Source organism: Macrotis lagotis, chromosome X, assembly GCF_037893015.1.
Source record: "Macrotis lagotis isolate mMagLag1 chromosome X, bilby.v1.9.chrom.fasta, whole genome shotgun sequence".
Taxonomy (NCBI): domain Eukaryota; kingdom Metazoa; phylum Chordata; class Mammalia; order Peramelemorphia; family Peramelidae; genus Macrotis; species Macrotis lagotis.
The window spans coordinates 137,265,474-137,284,652 of NC_133666.1; the positions used below are offsets into that span (position 1 = coordinate 137,265,474).

The 19,179-nt window shown below is 37.4% G+C and overlaps 2 protein-coding genes across 3 annotated transcripts in view; one reads left to right on the plus strand and one right to left on the minus strand.

The window, feature by feature from the left end:
* Positions 1–8,588, plus strand: part of AMZ1 (archaelysin family metallopeptidase 1) — a 42,425-nt gene extending 33,837 nt beyond the window's left edge. For both annotated transcript variants that reach the window (XM_074199472.1, XM_074199473.1), the window contains exon 7: positions 973–8,588. In XM_074199472.1, the coding sequence (XP_074055573.1) occupies positions 973–1,542 (570 nt within the window). In that variant the 3' untranslated portion in view covers positions 1,543–8,588. The remainder of the gene's footprint in view (positions 1–972) is intronic.
* A 992-nt stretch (positions 8,589–9,580) lies between these two features.
* Positions 9,581–19,179, minus strand: part of GNA12 (G protein subunit alpha 12) — a 148,593-nt gene continuing 138,994 nt past the window's right edge. The window contains exon 4 of the mRNA XM_074199475.1: positions 9,581–18,437. Coding sequence (XP_074055576.1) covers positions 17,868–18,437 — 570 coding nt within the window. The 3' untranslated portion in view covers positions 9,581–17,867. The remainder of the gene's footprint in view (positions 18,438–19,179) is intronic.

A 19,179-nucleotide genomic window follows, 5' to 3' on the forward strand; every position in this document is an offset into this window, starting at 1 on the left:
CAATTAGTTTACCTTCTACCGTACAAACTGTAAACTAAATAACTTGATTTAACTTGTGTGTGTGTGTGTGTGTGGGGGGGTATATTGTGGGTTTTTTGGCCTCCTGATTTGTAATGTGGTCGACCAAAGCTCACGTTATAAGCTAGAGAGATTTTGTTTCTTTTCCTCCCAGACAGCTCAAGATACTCCAGTCTCCTCCTTTCCTCTCAGTATGCATAAATCACTGCAGAAGAATAGCAAAACGGGTTCTGGGAGGAGCAGAGTATGGCTTCTCTGGCCTCAGGGGACTGTGTTTGTGTGGGTGGGAGGGAGACTGGGGAGAAGTGGAGTTTGCAACTGTTCCAGCCTCAGCCCACTTTTGGGAAATACAATGGGAGAGCTCTTGCACTCCCAGTCACGCAGGGAAGGAAATGATGTTGGGATGTCCAGGGCTTTAGGCCCAATTGTATTTGTCTTGAGTGGTCTGGGAAATTCACAACCTTCCCCTCTATTCTAGAGCCACCTTTGCTCTTCAAGTTTGTTCTTTGTCATCAGGGTTACTCCTGGGCATTCTGGCAGTTACCATGGACACCATCTGGGGCTTGGCTTACTGCCCTCTGATGTTCATGGGAGCCTAAACAAAAGGTTGCAGTTATAATGGAGACGGTCACAGACGGAAATGCTTTTTTTTTAAAGTTCTTTACACAGTTCTATGTATTTTTAATTAAAAAAAATGTAATGAACAAAAATCTATTCCTCTTCCTATTTAAAAAATAAAACAAAACTCAAATAGACATAACAAATTCCCAAAATGATTGTCCAAACATATAGGTTGCCCTCCCCACCCCAAGTCCTTCACTTCTCTGCCAAGTTGGGGGTAAGGATGCTTTGTTATTTAGCCTCTGGCATGGTTGTTGGTCACTGCTCTGATCAGAGTTCCCAAGTCTAAAGAAATTAAGATAGAGAATTAAGCCTTGGTTTCTCTCCTCACAGAAACTCTATACTTGGATTCAAACAGTGGCTGTGGCGTGGCCCAGGCAGGAGGCAGGAGACCTGTCCGTGTCCGAGGATGTCCTCCCCTTCAGCTCAGACTCAGGCATGGGCTGTGAGAATGACTCTGAAGCAGTCACGAGTCTGTCGGAGCCCCTCACCCCAGACACCTGTAGTCATGCTTTCTCCATTGGGCCGGAGCTGGAACCTGAGGAGGGAATGTGCTCCCTGGCAGACCTGGACAGCCAGCAACAGCTAGGAGACCCTTCTGGCTCTTCAGATATCCTCAAAGAACATGAGCTCTGGCTGGCAACTTGCATCTCTGCCCTGGAGAGGGATGTTTCAGAGGAAGAGCTGGCTGAAGTAGATGGGGCTGTGGATGCCCTTGCAAGGTGGGAGATGTTCACAGGGCAACTCCCGGCCCCCAGAAAAGACTTGCCTTTCAGTCGAGACAGTGTCGGGCTCCGAAAAGTCCTCGGGGACAAATTCTCCTCTTTAAGACGGAAGTTGAGCACCAGAAAACTGTCCAAAGCAGAAACCTCCCCTTGTCGATGGAAGTGGGAAGACAATTAATCTGGCAATACCAGGCCTACCTTTCTTGACTCCTTTTTGTTCAGGATAGAAAAAAAAAAGTCTATTCCATTTGTCTTTCCCTTTTTCCTCTTGAGCTTCATTCTATTTAAAATCAAAATTGAGTTGAAAAGTAACCAAGGACTCTATGGATACAATGGTGAGATTCCATCCTCCCTGCAAATGGCTATTTGTAGTACATTACAGAATAAAATTTAGTTTCTACCATTTCCTTTACAAAATCACAGATCAATATTAGAAGGAACTTGAAGACATTTAATCCAGCTTCTACTCGATAAGAATCCTTCATACACCTCCAAAAGGCCATCACTCAAAGTGAGGAAAAACTCCAAACCTCCCAAGGTAGTCAATTCCATTTTGGGATGGTTCTAATAGTTAGGAAGTTTTAAACTCAATGATTTTATTCTGCCCACGTTTTTTCCAGCTTCCCCAAATCCCAGCTCTGGACCTCAGCTATCCTTAGAGCTCTAAGTACTGAGCAGAGGTCAGATGAGGTAACACAAAGCGCCTTGTAGATCTTAAAGAGCTATATAAATGCTATTATTATTAATGATTGTTGTTATCATAGTTGTTGTTACTGTAATTGGAGGCCACAGGACACAGAAGAGAGTTCTTGGGTTCCAAGCTTCTTGAAAGGTTTGTGGCTACCTCTAAACAAAGGTATCTGGACCAGGAGCTGGAATGACAAATCTTATCTTCTATCTTTCAGTGCCTAAGGTGCTGACCTACAATGGGTCAACATCCATGTTAGCTTTTGGGAGAAACCATACCTGTTCTCCATATCTGAGTCTCCTCATTTTTGGGAATCTGGAATCTCTTTGAGGGTGGGACATGGATCCCTCTCCCCCACTGCCAGCAGAGGGATCCGTGCCTGCAGCAAATGAAGGAAGTTGTTCAGTCAATCTCTCATTCCTGTGCCCACTGGGTCTGGGTCTCTTTGGTTATTTATATCTAGCAGTTCAAGAGGCTGATAGAATTTCAGGCAGGGGAGTTAACAAAGGGAATACACCGGCTCCCTCCAGCAGCAAATTCACTTGGCATTCCAAGGCTGATAATAGGTGTCTCCACTCCCACAAAAGGGGAAACTTCAGATTTTTTCCCTATCCATGATACCTCCCTCTGTAAAGCAAAGCCCGTCTTAATCAGAACTTCAATGGCAAGTACATCAATAAAAGTTAAAAATAATATTCACCACATGTAAATCCATGTGGTCCTAAAGCAGGGTAATCAACTTCCACCAAAAATAATCATTTTGTTTTAAAAAAAATTGGTAATCTTGTAAGAATGTGTCCAATGTAAATCTTGTTGCTTCTGATGTCAAACATAAAGATTTGAAAAGTGCTTCAAGACGTTGACCCAGTCCCTTCTATCCCCTTGAGACAAATGGCTGTAGTAACTTGCAAAACGGTGGGGGTAAAAGAGATGAGTGTGAGGTCTGGGTCCTAGTAAGACAGTAGACTAAAAGGGTAAGACTGAACCTTCCCATGTGAACAGCCTTTCAATGCTGAAAAGGCAGAATGAGGAAGAGAAATCTCCATGTAGAGAGGTAAGAGTTCAGAGAATGAGCAGAGGTTAAAAGCAAAGTTGTTTTTTGCAGGTGAGCCCTGCCTTCGTAAAATATTGAATGAATCTTGACTAAATACGGGGAAGCTGTGTTATAATTCAAAAACAGTATTAACATGTTCAAATTCATACTTCCTCTTTTTATAGTCTTAAGAGATCTTAAAATGAGGGTTCTTCAAATAAGAATTAAGAGAAGATAAAGAATAATGTATGAAGCAAGGAGTGATATTGTGCAAGACAATGTTTTATATATATGTATAAATATTATATATATAATTTTTTTTAGTTTTTTTTTTTGCAAGGCAAATGGGGTTAAGTGGCTTGCCCAAGGCCACACAGCTAGGTAATTATTAAGTGTCTGAGGTTAAATTTGAACTCAGGTCCTCCTAACTCCAGTGCTGGCGCTCTATCCACTGCGCCACCTAGCTACCCCTGATGATGTTATATTTAATAGTAATGTTACTAGAACAGAAGAATCCAAGAACAGTTTCCTGCCTGAGCAGCCAACCCATAATCTTACCTATTTTCTGATTTCCTCCTGATCCCTCTATGATGGGTTCATAGACAGCTGTTCTGAGATTAAATAGAGATTAAAATAATGAAAGACATGGTACAATCCTCTACAGGTTGAGGGCAAAATGTCAGATATGGTCATTACTAGTTATTTTACCCATCAATCAAATAGTTCACTTCCATACAAGAAACAATTGATTCAGTCAGATGGTATCTAATAGATACCTTTGCCCTCATCCTCTCATCCCTAGTGGTTTTGAGAACAAATAGCTTCAAAAGAATGCCAAGAAGCAATAATCAATATATCTATATCTATATCTATATATCTATCTCTCTCTCTATATATATATATTTAAAAAGAGATCACTTCACAGCAGTCTTTGTTGCTTACCAAGAAAAGATGGTGAAAACCCTTAGGGAGTAGAGCTTTTGAAATGAAATATTCTGGGAGCAAAGACTTGAGATCAATCCCTACTAACCTCCTGAGTATCAATTGAGCTTTTGCTCATGCTGACAGCTAAGATTTTGAAATACCAAGATAAAATGAGTCAACATGAAGATAGTAGATTTGCTATTAAATTCACATTGTAGACATTTCTCCCAAGTTTTTTATATCTAGCACCTCATCCAAGGCTTAAGATGGAACACAAACTTACCTTATTACTTGTGGGACCTTGGGCAAATCCCTTAATCTCTTTGGGCCTCTTTCCTCATCTGCAAATGAGACTGAATGATGGTAACCTCTGTAGTCCCCTCCAATTCTAAATCCACAATTCATGCTTGTAAAATGGAATATCACTTGCAGACACTGGTTTCCAAGAAATTAGGGGAACTGTATAAAACTGAATCATTTAGCAGCTTGTTTTCATTTTTTTTTTTTTTGCAAGGCAATGGGGTTAAGTGGCTTGCCCAAGACCACACAGCTAGGTCATTATCATGTGTCTTGAGGCTGGATTTGAACTCAGGTACTCCTGACCCCAGGACTGGTGCTCTATCCACTGAGCCACCTAGCTGCCCCCATTTTCATTTCTATACTTAAAGATCATTCTAATTTTCTCACATTATTGGTGAGCAAAAAAGCCCTTAAGACTTTCAAAATCAGGTATCCCCAGATGAATGATCTTCTTACCTTGGTCACTTCAGCTGGCATATACACAGAATTTTAATTGAATTGTCAATTGCCTAACTTGGCATGTTAGCCAGGGCAGGTAAAAAACAGGTAATAAGGTACAAATGAAAGAACATTGACTCTGGAGAAAGGATGTTATCATATGCCAAGACTATAGATTCTGATCTGCTACTGAGAAGAAAGAGACATCCTCCAGATTGGTTAAGTCAGAAAAAAAATGATATTGGAAGGAGAAGGTGGCCCTTCAGTATTTAAAAATGCATGTAAGTGACAATCTCCAAAAGCACAGGATGACAAAGTAGCACACTGTGAAGAATTCAGAATATGGAATCAGAGACAGGTATCCTCTTCCCATTCTCTTCTTTCTGACCTTCCCTTCAATTCTCTGGACTCTTCATTCCTTACCGATAAAACAAAGGAGCTAGACTAAGCTACCTTCAAGGTCCTTCTCTCCCAACTCTGAGTCTAAGGATCCTATGAATGACGCACTGTGGTTCTGGACTAAATTGGTCTAGCCCTGACAGGAGAGGAAACAGGACAGCAAAGAAGCTGTTGAACAAATTACAAAAGTTCAAAAGCAGTAAGGAAACCTGTAGCCACCTGGTTTTAAAGTAATACCTTTTTCTCTCAGGCCTATACTACTTGGTTTATGAGATTACTCAGAAAGCCTTTTGGCAGAAATGAACAGACTGGGTGGGTGGCCAGGGTTTGGGGACAAAGATGCCAACGAAAATAAAACCCTGAGGAGTTCAGGCTTATTTGGTTTGTTTATTTAAAGAGGGAGAGGTCCCCCCCAAAAGAATATTTATATCCTCATGAAGGCCAGAGAAGGAGGACTTAGTGTGGCTGTCTCACAAACTTCTTCTTGAGAAGGTTTTACACGTGGCTGTGATGAAACAAAAGCCTTCCTTATAAGCTTGCTGTGTTAAAGCTGCAGCAGAGGGAAAGTGGATTTTGTTGCCTAGTTTCAGGACTAAAAAGGGACAGCAAAGACTCATGTATTTCACTTTCCATTTTCCAAAAATGGCTTTCAATCACTGGCTACTCCAGAAACATAGTTAAAGAGACGAGCCAGTCAGAATAGGATTAGATTCAGCCACAGTCTCATTCTAAAAGGGGGCACCTACATAGATAGAAGCTTCTATTACTTCAAAACAGTCAAGGAAACAGAAAATTTATGACACCTATAAAACCAGGGCAGTCAAATGGAAATGGAAATAATCTGAAATATTATTTATAAACTTGCAAATAAATCCATAAATTTATAAACAATATAAATTTATTTATAGGTAAGTAAAAACAAAGTAATTTAGGAAATGGTTAATCCTCTGCTATAAAAATCATACCTTCCGAGAACTATTAACATTAGGAACTAGTCAAGACAACCTTTTTATAATGCTACATAGCTAAAATTTTTTTTTTTCAATTAAAAACATTTCTTTCTTCTTCCACTATCCTGCCACCATCACCATCCATGGAGAAAACCCTTAAGAAATACATAGAGTCAAGCAAAACTAATCTCGTGTTGGTAATTTACAAGAAAGTTATGTTTCAATCTGCATGTTGAATATATTACTTTTGTCAGGAGAGTGGGGTAACATGTTTTAGTGGTCCTTTGGATTCATAGTTGATCACTGTGTATTGATCAGTTCATAATCTTTCAAATTTGTTTGTCTTTATGTTTTAATGTAGAAGTTGTTTTCCTGGTTCTGCTCACTTCACATTGCATCAGTTCATACAAGACTTCCCAGGTTTCTCTGAAACTATCTTCTTATCATTTCTTACAGTAAAATAACAGTTCATTACTCATAAACCATAATTTATTGAGTCCTTCCCCTATAACTACTCCTTTTGTTTTTAACTGTCATTACAAAAAAAAATTGGGTGTACACATTTTTGTATATATGGGACCTCTCCCTCATTCTTTGATCTTTCAGGTAGAGTACCTAGTAGAAATCATCTTAGTGTGTGTTATATAATATTGACCATGATTTTTTTATTTTTTTCTTTAAAAAGATTTTATTAATTTTGAGTTTTACTATTCCCCCCCATTCTTGCTTCCCCCCCCCCATAGAAGGCATTCTGTTACTCTTTACATTGTTTCCATGGTATACATTGATCTCAGGTGAAAGACATGAGAGAGAAATCATATCCTTAAGGAAGAAAAATAAAAAATAAGAGATTGCAAAATTACATAAGATAATGGTTTTTTTCCTAATTTGAAGGTAATAGTCTTTGGTCTTTGTTCAAACTTCACAATTCCTTCTCTGAATACAGATGGTATTCTCCATCGCAGATAGTCCAAAATTGTCCCTGGTTGTTGCACTGAAGGAATATTGACCATGATTAAGTGGGTTCTCTTTATCATCAATTTATCTTTAGGAGATGTTTTAGGAGAATAAGATAAATAAAAGCAAACAAGTTTATGCTAGAGCCTTCAGTTAAAAAGGAACCTGTAGGGTATATCCCAAGGTTAGTCCCTCCACATCTGTACACATCTGAACTGATGTTCAGAATGATGATCATAAGGCAAGGCAAAATCCTCAAGCACCAGAGATTAAATTACATTTCCTGATTCCATTAAAGGGCTGAACAGACTAATACATTCAAGGAAAATCTGTAATAATAAAGGTTGAAATAAGAAGGATGTTCTGCTTCAGGTATCCTCAGTTAACCAAAAAATTAATAAGAACCTTTCTCCAAGTCATTTTTTTAATGACTTGAATTATATAATGTCTTACTGCACCAGAGTTGCATGCCATAGGTAGCTCAATAAATAAGTACTAATAATAAGAAATCTCTCTGTATCAAGAGATTTGCAAGGGAGGTGAGATCTAACTGAAGCTTTCCAGAGGAACTATCCTGTCTCTGCCAGGAAGCTAGCTGCCTCTGTGCTTGCTATATGTCTAGTTTTGTTAGCAGGTTGAGTTTTCCTCACTATGCATTTTTTTAACAACTAAGTTTTAAAGGAGAATTGAATTTTAAATGCATTATTACACAGGTCTAGTTCAGTTTATTTTCATCACATTCAACACATTGGAGTGTTACAGATGATTGAAAGTTTGATTAGAAAAGGGATTGGGCTGGTCCCAGAGATAGGTCAATTGATGGATGATTTATGTTCCACTGATGTCCAATTTAACCCCAGGAGAACTGGAGGAAAGCCTCGAGTGTTGCAAGGTGGAGGACTTATGGGAAATCATGAACAAGAGTCACACAAAAAGAGAAGGGATGAGGTTGAGACCTACTCTATTGGAAGGAATTCCTTCATCAAGAAGATCGCAGGTCTGAGATCCAAGGTAGCATTTCAAATTTCAATGCCAAATACTTAACATCCTGGCCTTCTTGTTGTTGGACAAAGGAGATGACAAATAGATCTACTTTTACTTTAAGAGAAACCCATCCAGAAAAGGAACTACAGGAACTAGAAAGTGACTAGTAAGTGGAGGTAGATAAAAAATAAGGGATTGAAGGGATGTTAAATGTACACCTGCAAGATAGGTGTGCATAAAAATGCACAAACCTGATTTATGTGTCATTTCTAGAGCAGCTGAGAGTGTTCTCTATGGAAAAATAGAACCCATTTGTCTAACCCACTGGAGTCTAGTTGAAAGGAAAATGAGATAGAAAGGAGATGCTCTTCTGAACATAACACTCTGCAAGTACCTTGACAATTAAAATTCTATCTATTCTTGAAGGTCTAGTTATGGGTAATCTTTAATACAAAAATTGCTGTTTATCAAATCATAGGTTTTTAATAAATTATCCTGGATCATTGTAATGTACATGTCTTAGATACTTGTTTATACTTTATCTAAACTCTTATAATCCTAACTGGAATTTTACAAACACTTTGAAATATAAGTTCTTTATAAATGTTTTCATCTGTGCCTATCTGACTAATGGACAATACTAAAGGCTGAAAAATGACCATGATGCCTGGGTTCTACAACTGATAACAAGATCTTGTAAATAGCAGCAGCAGGATATTTCTTCTCAGAAGAAAAGGCAAGGAAGGTCAAGAGATCTAAGAGCAGAGTGAAATGAAAGAAGAAAACAATGTAGACAGAGGGAAAAGAACTGAGATCTAGGTCGAAGTTACTCATGTCCAGTTCCTAGCAGTCCCAGCTTATGTTACTTTATTTGAAGATAGTGACCATGATTATATGCAACCCTTAAAATCATGACTTTAGAAGAAACTATACAAACACCCCAAGACCTAAAAAAAAGTCACACAGGGAAAGGCACTCTATTAAAACCTTTTCCTAGCAAGGATTTTAGAAAAAAAAATCACAATTTAAAGTCACTTTCCAATAAGTTGATGATTAGCACATTAGCTAGGTGGTACAGTAGATAGAGCACTACTCTTGGAGCTAGGATGGGAGTTCAAATCCAGTCTCAGATACTTGCCACTTATGAGATGTGTGACTTTGGGCAAGTCACTTATCACTGATTGCCTCACATCCAGGACCATCTCCAGTCATCCTGATTCATATCTGGCCACTGGACCCAGATGGCTCTGGAGGAGAAAGTGAGGCTGGTGACATAGCACAGTGCCCCCTCACTCAAATCCAATTCATGTGTTTGCCATGGTATCATTTCCCTGATGTCATGGTCTTCTTCAAGAATGAAGGATACGCATTATTATTTTTTAGCACAACAGCAGGTGGTCACCAAGGAGGTTTCCTGCAAAGTGCAGACTGGGCAGTCACAAGTGTCTTGCATTTTAACTTTTACTGATACCTTTGTTTTAATAAAAGTTATTTCTAAATACAACCCTCTTCCTCCCCACTTTCCTGCACAGTGAACTTTTCCTTGTAATAGAAAAGAAAGGCATATCAAAGACACAGAGGCAATGTAAGGCAAGTTTTAATAGATTTATAAAAATCATATATACAAAACACATTAACTAATCCACCATGGCTATAAAATACACTTTTTACACTTCACAATATAAATTTTAATCTAGTACACAGTATTTATTCAGAAACTGAGACTTTATCACAGCAAAAGTTGGCCACCTATTGTGGATGCGATTTTGGTGCTACAAAGACATTTCAAAAATAAGTCAGCTATGGTGCATTCATGTTATGCATCTCTTGGTATTTTCATTTAGTATGTAAAGTCCTTATTTTTAAAAAAAAACCCAATGTTTTCCCCTTGTGAATATTTAAGTGTTAAGGCTAAACTGTCATCTTTTAACTCACTCCTTTTGCAAGAACATTGTGTGCAGAGGAGTGTGCATGGTTGCATAGGAAATGCTACAAAATCCAAGCACTGATTGATAGGGTGAGTTAAGGACAGAGTGGCAATGAATAGAAGATGGAGTATATTAACACTGAATTTCCTGGCGAGAGTTGTGTGTCAACACCAAATAGCATGCCAGTCAATTTTATTTGGTTTGAATGGTGTTAAGAGAAAAAGCACATTATGCAAGTGTGTAAAGAATTCACATAATAGTTCTAAGTGTCATGATTAACAATTCTAATGTTTAACAGATTCAAAAGAGTTTTCATTTACCCACAAAGACTTGTTAGGAACCCTGGTAATCTATTAGGCAAAAGGAAAATTGGATATATATGTTAGGGCAATGCACATTTATCCTGTAAGCTCAAGGACTCTATAGGCTGGATGTGAATACTGAAGTTATGATTTATCATGGAATCTGTGACAGTCTATCATACATTTACAGAAATAACAGATGTATGCTTATGTCAATCTATTTGCAAGGCAGTTTTGGCAAATGTGCAGTCAAACTTTCATAAAATTGGAGCTAAATTTTAATTATGGTTTGATTTTCAGACTTATGAATCTGGTTCAACTTGAAAACTGAATTTCACAGTCTCTAGTATGACCAAGTTTTCTTTGCACATTATTCCCTTTTTAAAAAATGTACAAAACTTGCTTTGCAGTAAAGATTTTGTACGTCATCACAAAGTTGCCAAGAGAAGTCTAAATGGCCCAGTTTATTGGAGATTTATGGTAAAAATGTTCAAAGGAGATGGTGGGCATTTTCAGCAATCCTGATACAAAGCAAAATCCAAGCTGTAGAACTCCTCCAGGTTGTTGCAGTGAAAGGTACAGACTAACTCTGAGACAAAATTTTGCTTCAAGCTGAAATTTTAGGGAGCAGCATTTAGAAGAGGTCAGAAAATGGATTCTCCCTGTTGGGTAGTTTGGCCTTTCCCCAGCAAGCCTGTTCTCAGAGGTAGATGTGCCTCTTCCTTTCTGACTGGGGTTATTCTAAAGTCAACTAGAAGTAAACCCTGGACTCCTGCCAAGGCTGAGATTGTAGTAATTATTTATACTCTACTCAAAAAGCCTCCATACCTCCTAACTACTTGGCATCCAATACATACTGAACATCTTGTGTGTTCAGAGAAGAACACTTCTTGTGACTTAGTCAAGTCAATATTACCCAGTGAAAAGTGTCTCGGTCTCTCTCTCAAGTCTACCTTGAGAAACACTGACTGGAATGATCCAGGCCGACAAAACCTGGGGCCATTTGGAGCAGACAGGACTTCTGAGAATCCTCAAGAAAATATAGCTCTGGGAGTTTCCACAGGAAAACATCTACCTTGACTCTGAACTACTGGGATTCTGTTCACTGGGGTGAAATACACCAGTTTTTTAATTATTAAAAGAAAGTGAATTCAGTGCTAATCAAAAGGTGCCACAGTAACAGCATTGGAAACAGTAGCCCTTTATTTTCACAGAACAGGCCCAGGCCAGGAAAAGGAAAGCCTCCTCTCAAATCACCAACTCAACAACTTCTTTTCTGCAGGGACTGATTTGGTTTTTTGGTCCACTGGCCTCTTTGCTGACAATACTAAGAAATGGGGCTCAGGATTGCTTTTTTTAAAGCAATAGACTGCCAAAGTATCGAGTTGCTTTGATTTCGCTTAAAAAATCCTAATTAAATGATGGACCAAAGTGAAAATTTGGGGTAGCTCATTTGGCTTAACCAAAAAAGTGCAATGAAAGGGGAAAAAAACTATCTTTAAAAGAACCAAATACACTTTCCATCTTGCTCAGGGAATTTAACTGGATTTCTGGTTTGACAAGGTCTGGAATTTGATTAAATTTTGAATAATCAAGGTTAAATTTCCATGTTACATCCCTGCAGAGTTCATTGTGAATGAAGACTGTAGAATTTTTTTTTAAATGAAAATCTCAGACATTTCAATGTAGTTTTATTCCACACCTTTGGAATTTTTCTGAGAAGTAACAGTTTTTAAATAGTCAAGATAAAATCTTAGGGACATTGTCCAACTTTCACTTATCTGGTGTCCCACAGTACATTCTGTATTTTTCCAGGAGCAGTGTGGCCTACTACTGACCCCATGCCCCTCTAGAGTCCTTAGTGATAGTAAGGGGGAACAAGAAGCTCTGCCAAGGCAAGAAAAATTTGTCTGGTCTATGAGGACCTATATGTTCTGCTCTCATTCCTTCAAGGAAGCACTACAAACCACCAGACCAAGGAAAGTTCTGGTGTACAAGGCATAGTTCTAGAGAATGAGTTTGTTACAGGCTACTTCTTGTTTCTTTCTACCCCCATTGCTTGGTGGAGTTGTTATTTATCCAGGAAACTTCCTATCTAAATGTTTAGAAAAAGAGAAGCTCCATCAATTCCTCTAAGTGCCTGGTTCAGAAGCAATATAAAAACAGAGGCTATTTTTCATACACTGGGCATTATACAACCAACAACTATTCTGGACCAGGTCATTCCTCATTCCCCACACCCTACTGGCAGGTTTCAAGTGTTAATTAACAGTGCTAGTCTATACATGATATTTATTATAGAAAGCCCCTGTGAAGTTGAGTTATCCTATAACATTCAATCAAGAGAAAAAGGATTGGAGAATACTGTAGGTTTAAAGAATAATTATGCTTTTTTTTTGAAAGGTGAAGTTGGGTAGGGATTCGAACTTTATTTCATTGGAGGAGGGAACTCCTGGTGAGAAAATTCCTTCTATCAACAGACTGGCAACTGCTCTGCAATTTATGGACTTAACTGCCCAGGGCAGTAAGAGGTAACTTACTTGCCCAGGGCTACATAGCTGGGATGTGACAGAGGTAGAGTTTTAAGCCTTCTTGACTCCAAGATGAGATCAATTTTGATGCTCTCAATTATTCCTTAAGGTACAGCACATTTATATCTGCAGGCACATTTTATATTTTGTAAATTGAATTAAATTAGGTACTTCTTTTAAATGTACAAAACACAAAGTAGTAATTCAATTTCTAGGAAGCTAGCTAGGGGAAGATTAATTAGTAAAATAATGATAAATATTAGACACTGGTCCCTGACTATCTTAAACCCTGTCCTCAGATATTGAGGCTACTCGTGTCTGTCTGGTGCCACTATAGATGCTGTGACACTTAAAATTCAAATTTAAATTCTTTTTCTGACCCATAATGCACACTTAAGTTTCAACTTTCTTCAAACCCTGTCATATTAAACATCAACAATATAATGAGAATCTTTAGCATCATCAGCTTCCCAAGTTTCTTTTCAACTGGCAGCTTTACCTTCAAAGTCCAAAACACACCTAAATGCAGCCTGAGAATATATTTTTAAAAGCTAGCAAAAACTGGTCTTCTATTCACACTCTGTACAAGTTATCCTCTTCAAAGCCACCTTTATACAGCTATTCAACCCTCCAAATTTTGGAATTCAGAACACTGCTTTAAATAAGGCTTTCATGAGTTTATTTTAAAGTTGACAAATGTTTCTCTCATATGCAACTTGACAATCACATATTTAATGCTAATGAGAAAGGTCAAACTATGTCTATCTTTGCCAGCATGTTTTATGCTCCTTTTCAAAGCAAATCTTTTAGATTCCAAAGTATCTTTTAGAATGGAACTAAGCATATTCTGTTATTTATTGACTTCACACTAAAGGAGTTGAAAGATTTCTCCAACATCTTGAAAAAAATTGGGCTCATGATAACTCTATTCATCTACTTAAATCACCAATAAAACTTGGAATTAAAAACCATCTTTTCCTGTGCCACTAGGAACCTACTTGAGTTAAGATATTGGTCAAGAGTCATTATGGTATAGGATATATTGCTAATTGTTACCTTGACTAATAAACTGCTATTCTATGTTGAGGATCTCTTTGGTCTTCTGCTGGGTGGTTTCCACATCTAATATGTTATAGGTCCATACAATGTCACCTTGCCCATTGCTATGGATAAAAGATACAGAAGTCTATTATCTTGTCTAAAATGTTCTAAATAACCTTGTTTACAATTATTCAAAACAATGAGAATTGAAATATTTTCCATAGAAAATTGTTTTGTAGTTTTGCCAGGAAAATGTATGAAAACAAATGTTGCTAAAAGTTTTGATTTTAGTCACCCTTCTTGTGGCTGGCTTACTGATTTCTTGGGCTCTGATGACCCCAGGGAACTGCAACAGCTTTTGTACAGAAAGATTCCCCTTTGCTTCCTGCTGATATTTTCTGGGATTTATTAACCAAGTTGTGATCACTGGGTATTTATCCTTGGGGATAGGTTTTGGAATGTTGTAGCATTCCTTAAAATCCCGTTTGCTGAGTGTATCAGATACTTCTGCATTTACCAAGGCTATAGCTCTAAGGTTTTACTAGGTATATGGAAAGACTAACTATCCCTAATGAGCCAAAGTAAGATGTATCTGTTCTGAGTTTAGTTCTAGGAGTCATACTGGTGGTGTTCTTTTGCATTATTTTTGTAAGTACATTTGGCTGAAACCCAATACTAAAGAAAACAAAAAAATTAGGGATCAAATTTTAAATAAACATTCATTCAGAGTCTGAAGATGATTTAGGGGAATGTGCCAAATCTTGCAATCTTTCTTAGTTAACAGTAACATATTACAAAGGGCTAAGTATGACCCATGACCAAGTCATTCACAACTATCAAAATGTTAACAGGTGCCATAATTTAACAATACCAAAAGTATTAGAGGGCATATTTTCAGGAACTTCCTCCCCCATTCAACCATTCAATCATAATAAAAATCATTAATTCAAGATTGCATTTAAATTTGTAGCTAAAACAATTTGACAAATTCTTTTATGCCAAAGGGGCTGTATTAAAAGTTATATACCCAAGTGTTCTAGAGAGTACTACAAAACACAAAATTAAGAATTCAAGATCTTCAAAATTCATATATTTTATAAACAGAAAGTTTAAAAACTAGGCTCTTTTAATCAAAGCTTTATGTCCTCATGTGTAAGAAAGTAAGCATAGTTGTGAGAAATAGTGTGCATTCATTTACCATTATAACCAGGGTAATTTAACCTACTACTTCCCCAAGATATTAATGAAAAATAGAACACAAGTATCAAGAATAATCACTGCAAATAAAGGTATAAAATTTACAAAAAGGTAATAGTTCAAAAGCTTTCCTTTAGAATTAAAACCACTGCAAATCTGAATGTAGTGATTTACAATGAGTAGAAATGTTGCAAATTGTTTTAAATCAGCCTTGCAAATTGCCACTAACATCCCCCCCCTCAAAAAAAAGGGGAATTCTAAGGTATGTAATCTTGGTATCATATAATTTTGAGAACATCTAGTCATTTTACAAAAAAGAGAGTGAGGCACAGAGGGGCTAAGAGATTTGCTTAAGGCTAGCCAGTTAGTAGAACAGAAGTTCACATAATCTTTTTTCACTTTCCTGTGTATTACAGAACAATGTTACCGTTTACAATGTTCATTTTACTTAATATATATTTCTTAAGAGTAGGTTAGTAAACATTTTTGGTTGTATAAAATATTTCATTCTCATCTGTAATGTTCTTTAGATTTTTGTCAAGTTAATTAAAGAGTCACGTGGGAAGATCTTTTCAGAAAGGTATTTCACATGACTATCAGCTATTGGGAACACTCTGCTTTACACATCATGAAAGCAGTTAATACACAGATTCAACATCAAAACTGTTGCAGATCATTCCTAAGCTGTTTTGCCTAGCTTGCTATTCTTCTTTGCTTTGGAACAAAACAAAATCTATGAGATAAATGCAAAATTGACCCAGGCAAGATAATTATGTTGTAATCATACAATTATTAAATATAATGGAAATGTAATCTTAAATTCCATTCTACAGAATATTATTAGGTGCAGTAAAAAATGAACAAGACTGATCCTGGCTCTATGAAGACCCATAGGATTAAAAGGAGCCACCACTTTTTTGTATCACAGTGAAAAAGCAAGACAAAAAACAACATAAGCTGACACAAGCTCTGGCATACCACAAAGGAAGAAAATTTCATGTTTTCTCCTAATTAAAATAATTACTTAGTGTTAATTAAAAGCACAGTAGGATTTTTTTTTCTTTTTGTATCAATATCTACAACACAAGTTAACTGGCCAAAAACAAAACTGAAATTTATCTGGTATGCTGAATAAATCAGGATGAAATTTCAAATGGGACAAAAAAAATCAAGGCTCCTGTTCACTCAGTTTATATGAAGAGAGCCCTGTAAATTTTTTGATGTTGGAAAACTAACTGGATATACCTTTTAAGTGAAGTAATGCATAGTAGTAAGTGAATCAGATTTGAAATTTTATATATATATGTGCGCACACAGACACACAGACAAGACAGACAGACAGACAGACAGACACACACACACACACACACACACACACACACAAAACAGTGAAAGGCACCTAGCAGGTAACTAGGCAAGTTTAACCAGTTTACAACCACAGTTACAGCAAACTGCAGTTTGATCTAGATAGTGAGATTGGACACTGTTTCCTTGTCATGAACATGCACTGATACAGCACAGACCTCCTTTACAAGAACTAAATCTAAGGAGTGGCTGAAACAGGCCCTAGTGTCCAAAGGCATAAGTGCAGCTGTGAAACTGGGATTTCTCCAGGGAATTTTGGGCTTCCTGTAAGGTCAGCTGTTAGGAACTTATCAAGCAGCTGCTGCATTAACAAAAGCTTTGCTTGAGTTTTGCCAGCTATGGTAGCTTTTATAGGAAGGAGGCTGAGCTGTTGTTTCTAAAAGGAAGTTCTCCAAGTGTTGCCAACCAAAGTGTCAGAAGAAGGCAAAATTCCAAAAAAAGTAGAAAGAAGCTAAAAAAGCACCTACAGTGTGTGCATGTAGGTGGCTAAACATTCCCTGTCAAAGCATGCTTTGGTGCCACAAGTCCATTACATGTTGTGTTACCGGTAGTTCAATTGTTTATGAGGCAAGAAAAACTGTACATATCTTTTGTGGTGCAAAAATTAAACCCAGTCCATGTCAGCTGCGGCCCAAGATTTTTTATTTAAAACAATAAACCCTTAAAAATACTATTATTAAAAAAATCCTGTTTTATAAACCTAGAGAAATGAGTTCTCAAACATGGTAACTTGGCTTAATTTGCAACGTCTAGGTTCATGTCTTTTGGAAAACTGGCACATGAGTCTTAAAAGGCAACTATTTACCATTTATCATGGAAAGTGGCATTTAGATTCCTAGCCAAATGCAGCACACAGAATCTGGGTGGAGAGAGTCAGTTTAGGTTCATGTGCTTTGAGCTAACAGTTATCAATTGGAAGTTACTTTTTAGTACAACTACTATCTGAGTAAAATGTTCAGGCTGTCTGTTCACTGAGTACCTGAAAGCTAGAGATTAAGTAACCCATATGGCTACTGAGTTTGTTCTTGAAAAGGAAAATGCCTTCTTTCAAATTATTTCTCAAAAAAAAAGGTAAATTAATGATTCTCCAAAATGAAGGCAATGTTCGCCAAACCAGGTTTTTATAGCAAAGCGACCACTTGGTTTTTCAGTAGTTTTACTAGTCCCCATAATTCAGTAGCTAACATCAAAGTTTCCAAGTCCTTCTGCCTAGAGCTCATCTGTTTGGACTGGCTAGTTTTACAGCATTCCTGAGCTGGGTAAATAATGGCATGGATCTTAGAAACCTATACAAGGGCCATATAGATAACCATATAGATAACACACACACACACACACACACACACACGTGTAACACACACACACACACACACACACACACACACACACACACACACACGCACCCCAGCTGACTGATAGCCCTTGAGTTCATTTAAGGATGACAAAAGCAAGGGGGACTTTCTCCTTCACTGCAACATAATATCCTTCAGATTTTCTTGCAGGATTGTGTCCTTCACAGCATGAAACACAAAACGGATGTTTTCAGTGTCTATGGCAGTGGTGAAATGGTGGAAAAGTGGCTTACTTCGGTTCCGCCTTTTTCTGTCAAAACATTGTACTAAATAGCACTGAACATCCTCCAGCCTATGAGGGTCACCCTTAAAGTCTGAGAAGTGCTTCTTAATGCTGACAGTCTTCACTTTCTCCACTAGGAGGTCCATTTTATTGAGGAAAAGAATGATGGAAACATTGAAAAATAGCTTGTTGTTGACGATGGTCTCAAAGATGTTCATTGATTCTACCAGCCGATTGGTGCGCCTGTCCTCCATGAGGACCTGGTCATATTCACTGGAGGAGACCATGAATAGGATTGAGGTGATTCCATCAAAACACTGGAACCACTTCTGACGCTGAGATCGCTGCCCACCCACATCAACCATCTTGAAAGGTATTTTTTTAATAATGAAGTCATGTTCCACAATTCCTTTTGTGGCTTTTCTGGCCAGTAGAATATCTTGTTTACTAGGAAAATAATTCTGCAGAATAAAGGATTTGGGAGGAGGCAGGAAAAGAGGGGTGGGAGTGGCAGAAAGAGAGGAATATGAGGGAAAAAAAGATGAGAAGAAGGGTTAGATGATAGTTTAAAAGAAACTAAACAAAGTTATATTATTAAATGACATAAAAATTTACTGTAATGCATAGAATTAAATGGTGCATTCAAAATGGAGACTCAGTTTGAGGAAGAATCTTCATTTCACAACTAAGTCAAAAGACTTGTTTATTTCTATGCTTTTGAGAAAATTATTCCATCATTTTTTCTGAGTCATAGTCATCATGTAAAAATATTTCAAAAGTCCAGAAATATTTTCTTGTCAAAAAATTCTTTACAAACAGTTATTAGCTTAGGTTTTAAAAATCTAATGGAAGCTTCCAATATATTTACTATGCTATCCTGGAAAAACCAAGCAATCAGCATTAGCACATCCATACAAATATAATTAACCCTTCTTGTACTCCTAAGGCACTTTAATTTTGAACTCCTATGGTGTTCTGAGCAAAGAAATTAAAAAAGAAAAATATTTTCCCTCTTAATTTCTTTACCAGTAACTAAGGATGTATATTTAAGAAGCTGAGAATTTCTTCTCTATGAGTAGGGAAATCCTTACTGCTGGAATCTCACTTTTCCCTTCTCATTGTACACAAAATATAGATACAAATATGTACAAAGCAATGGTATTCATTTTGATTAAATGAGATAATGCAAAGCATTTTGTAAAC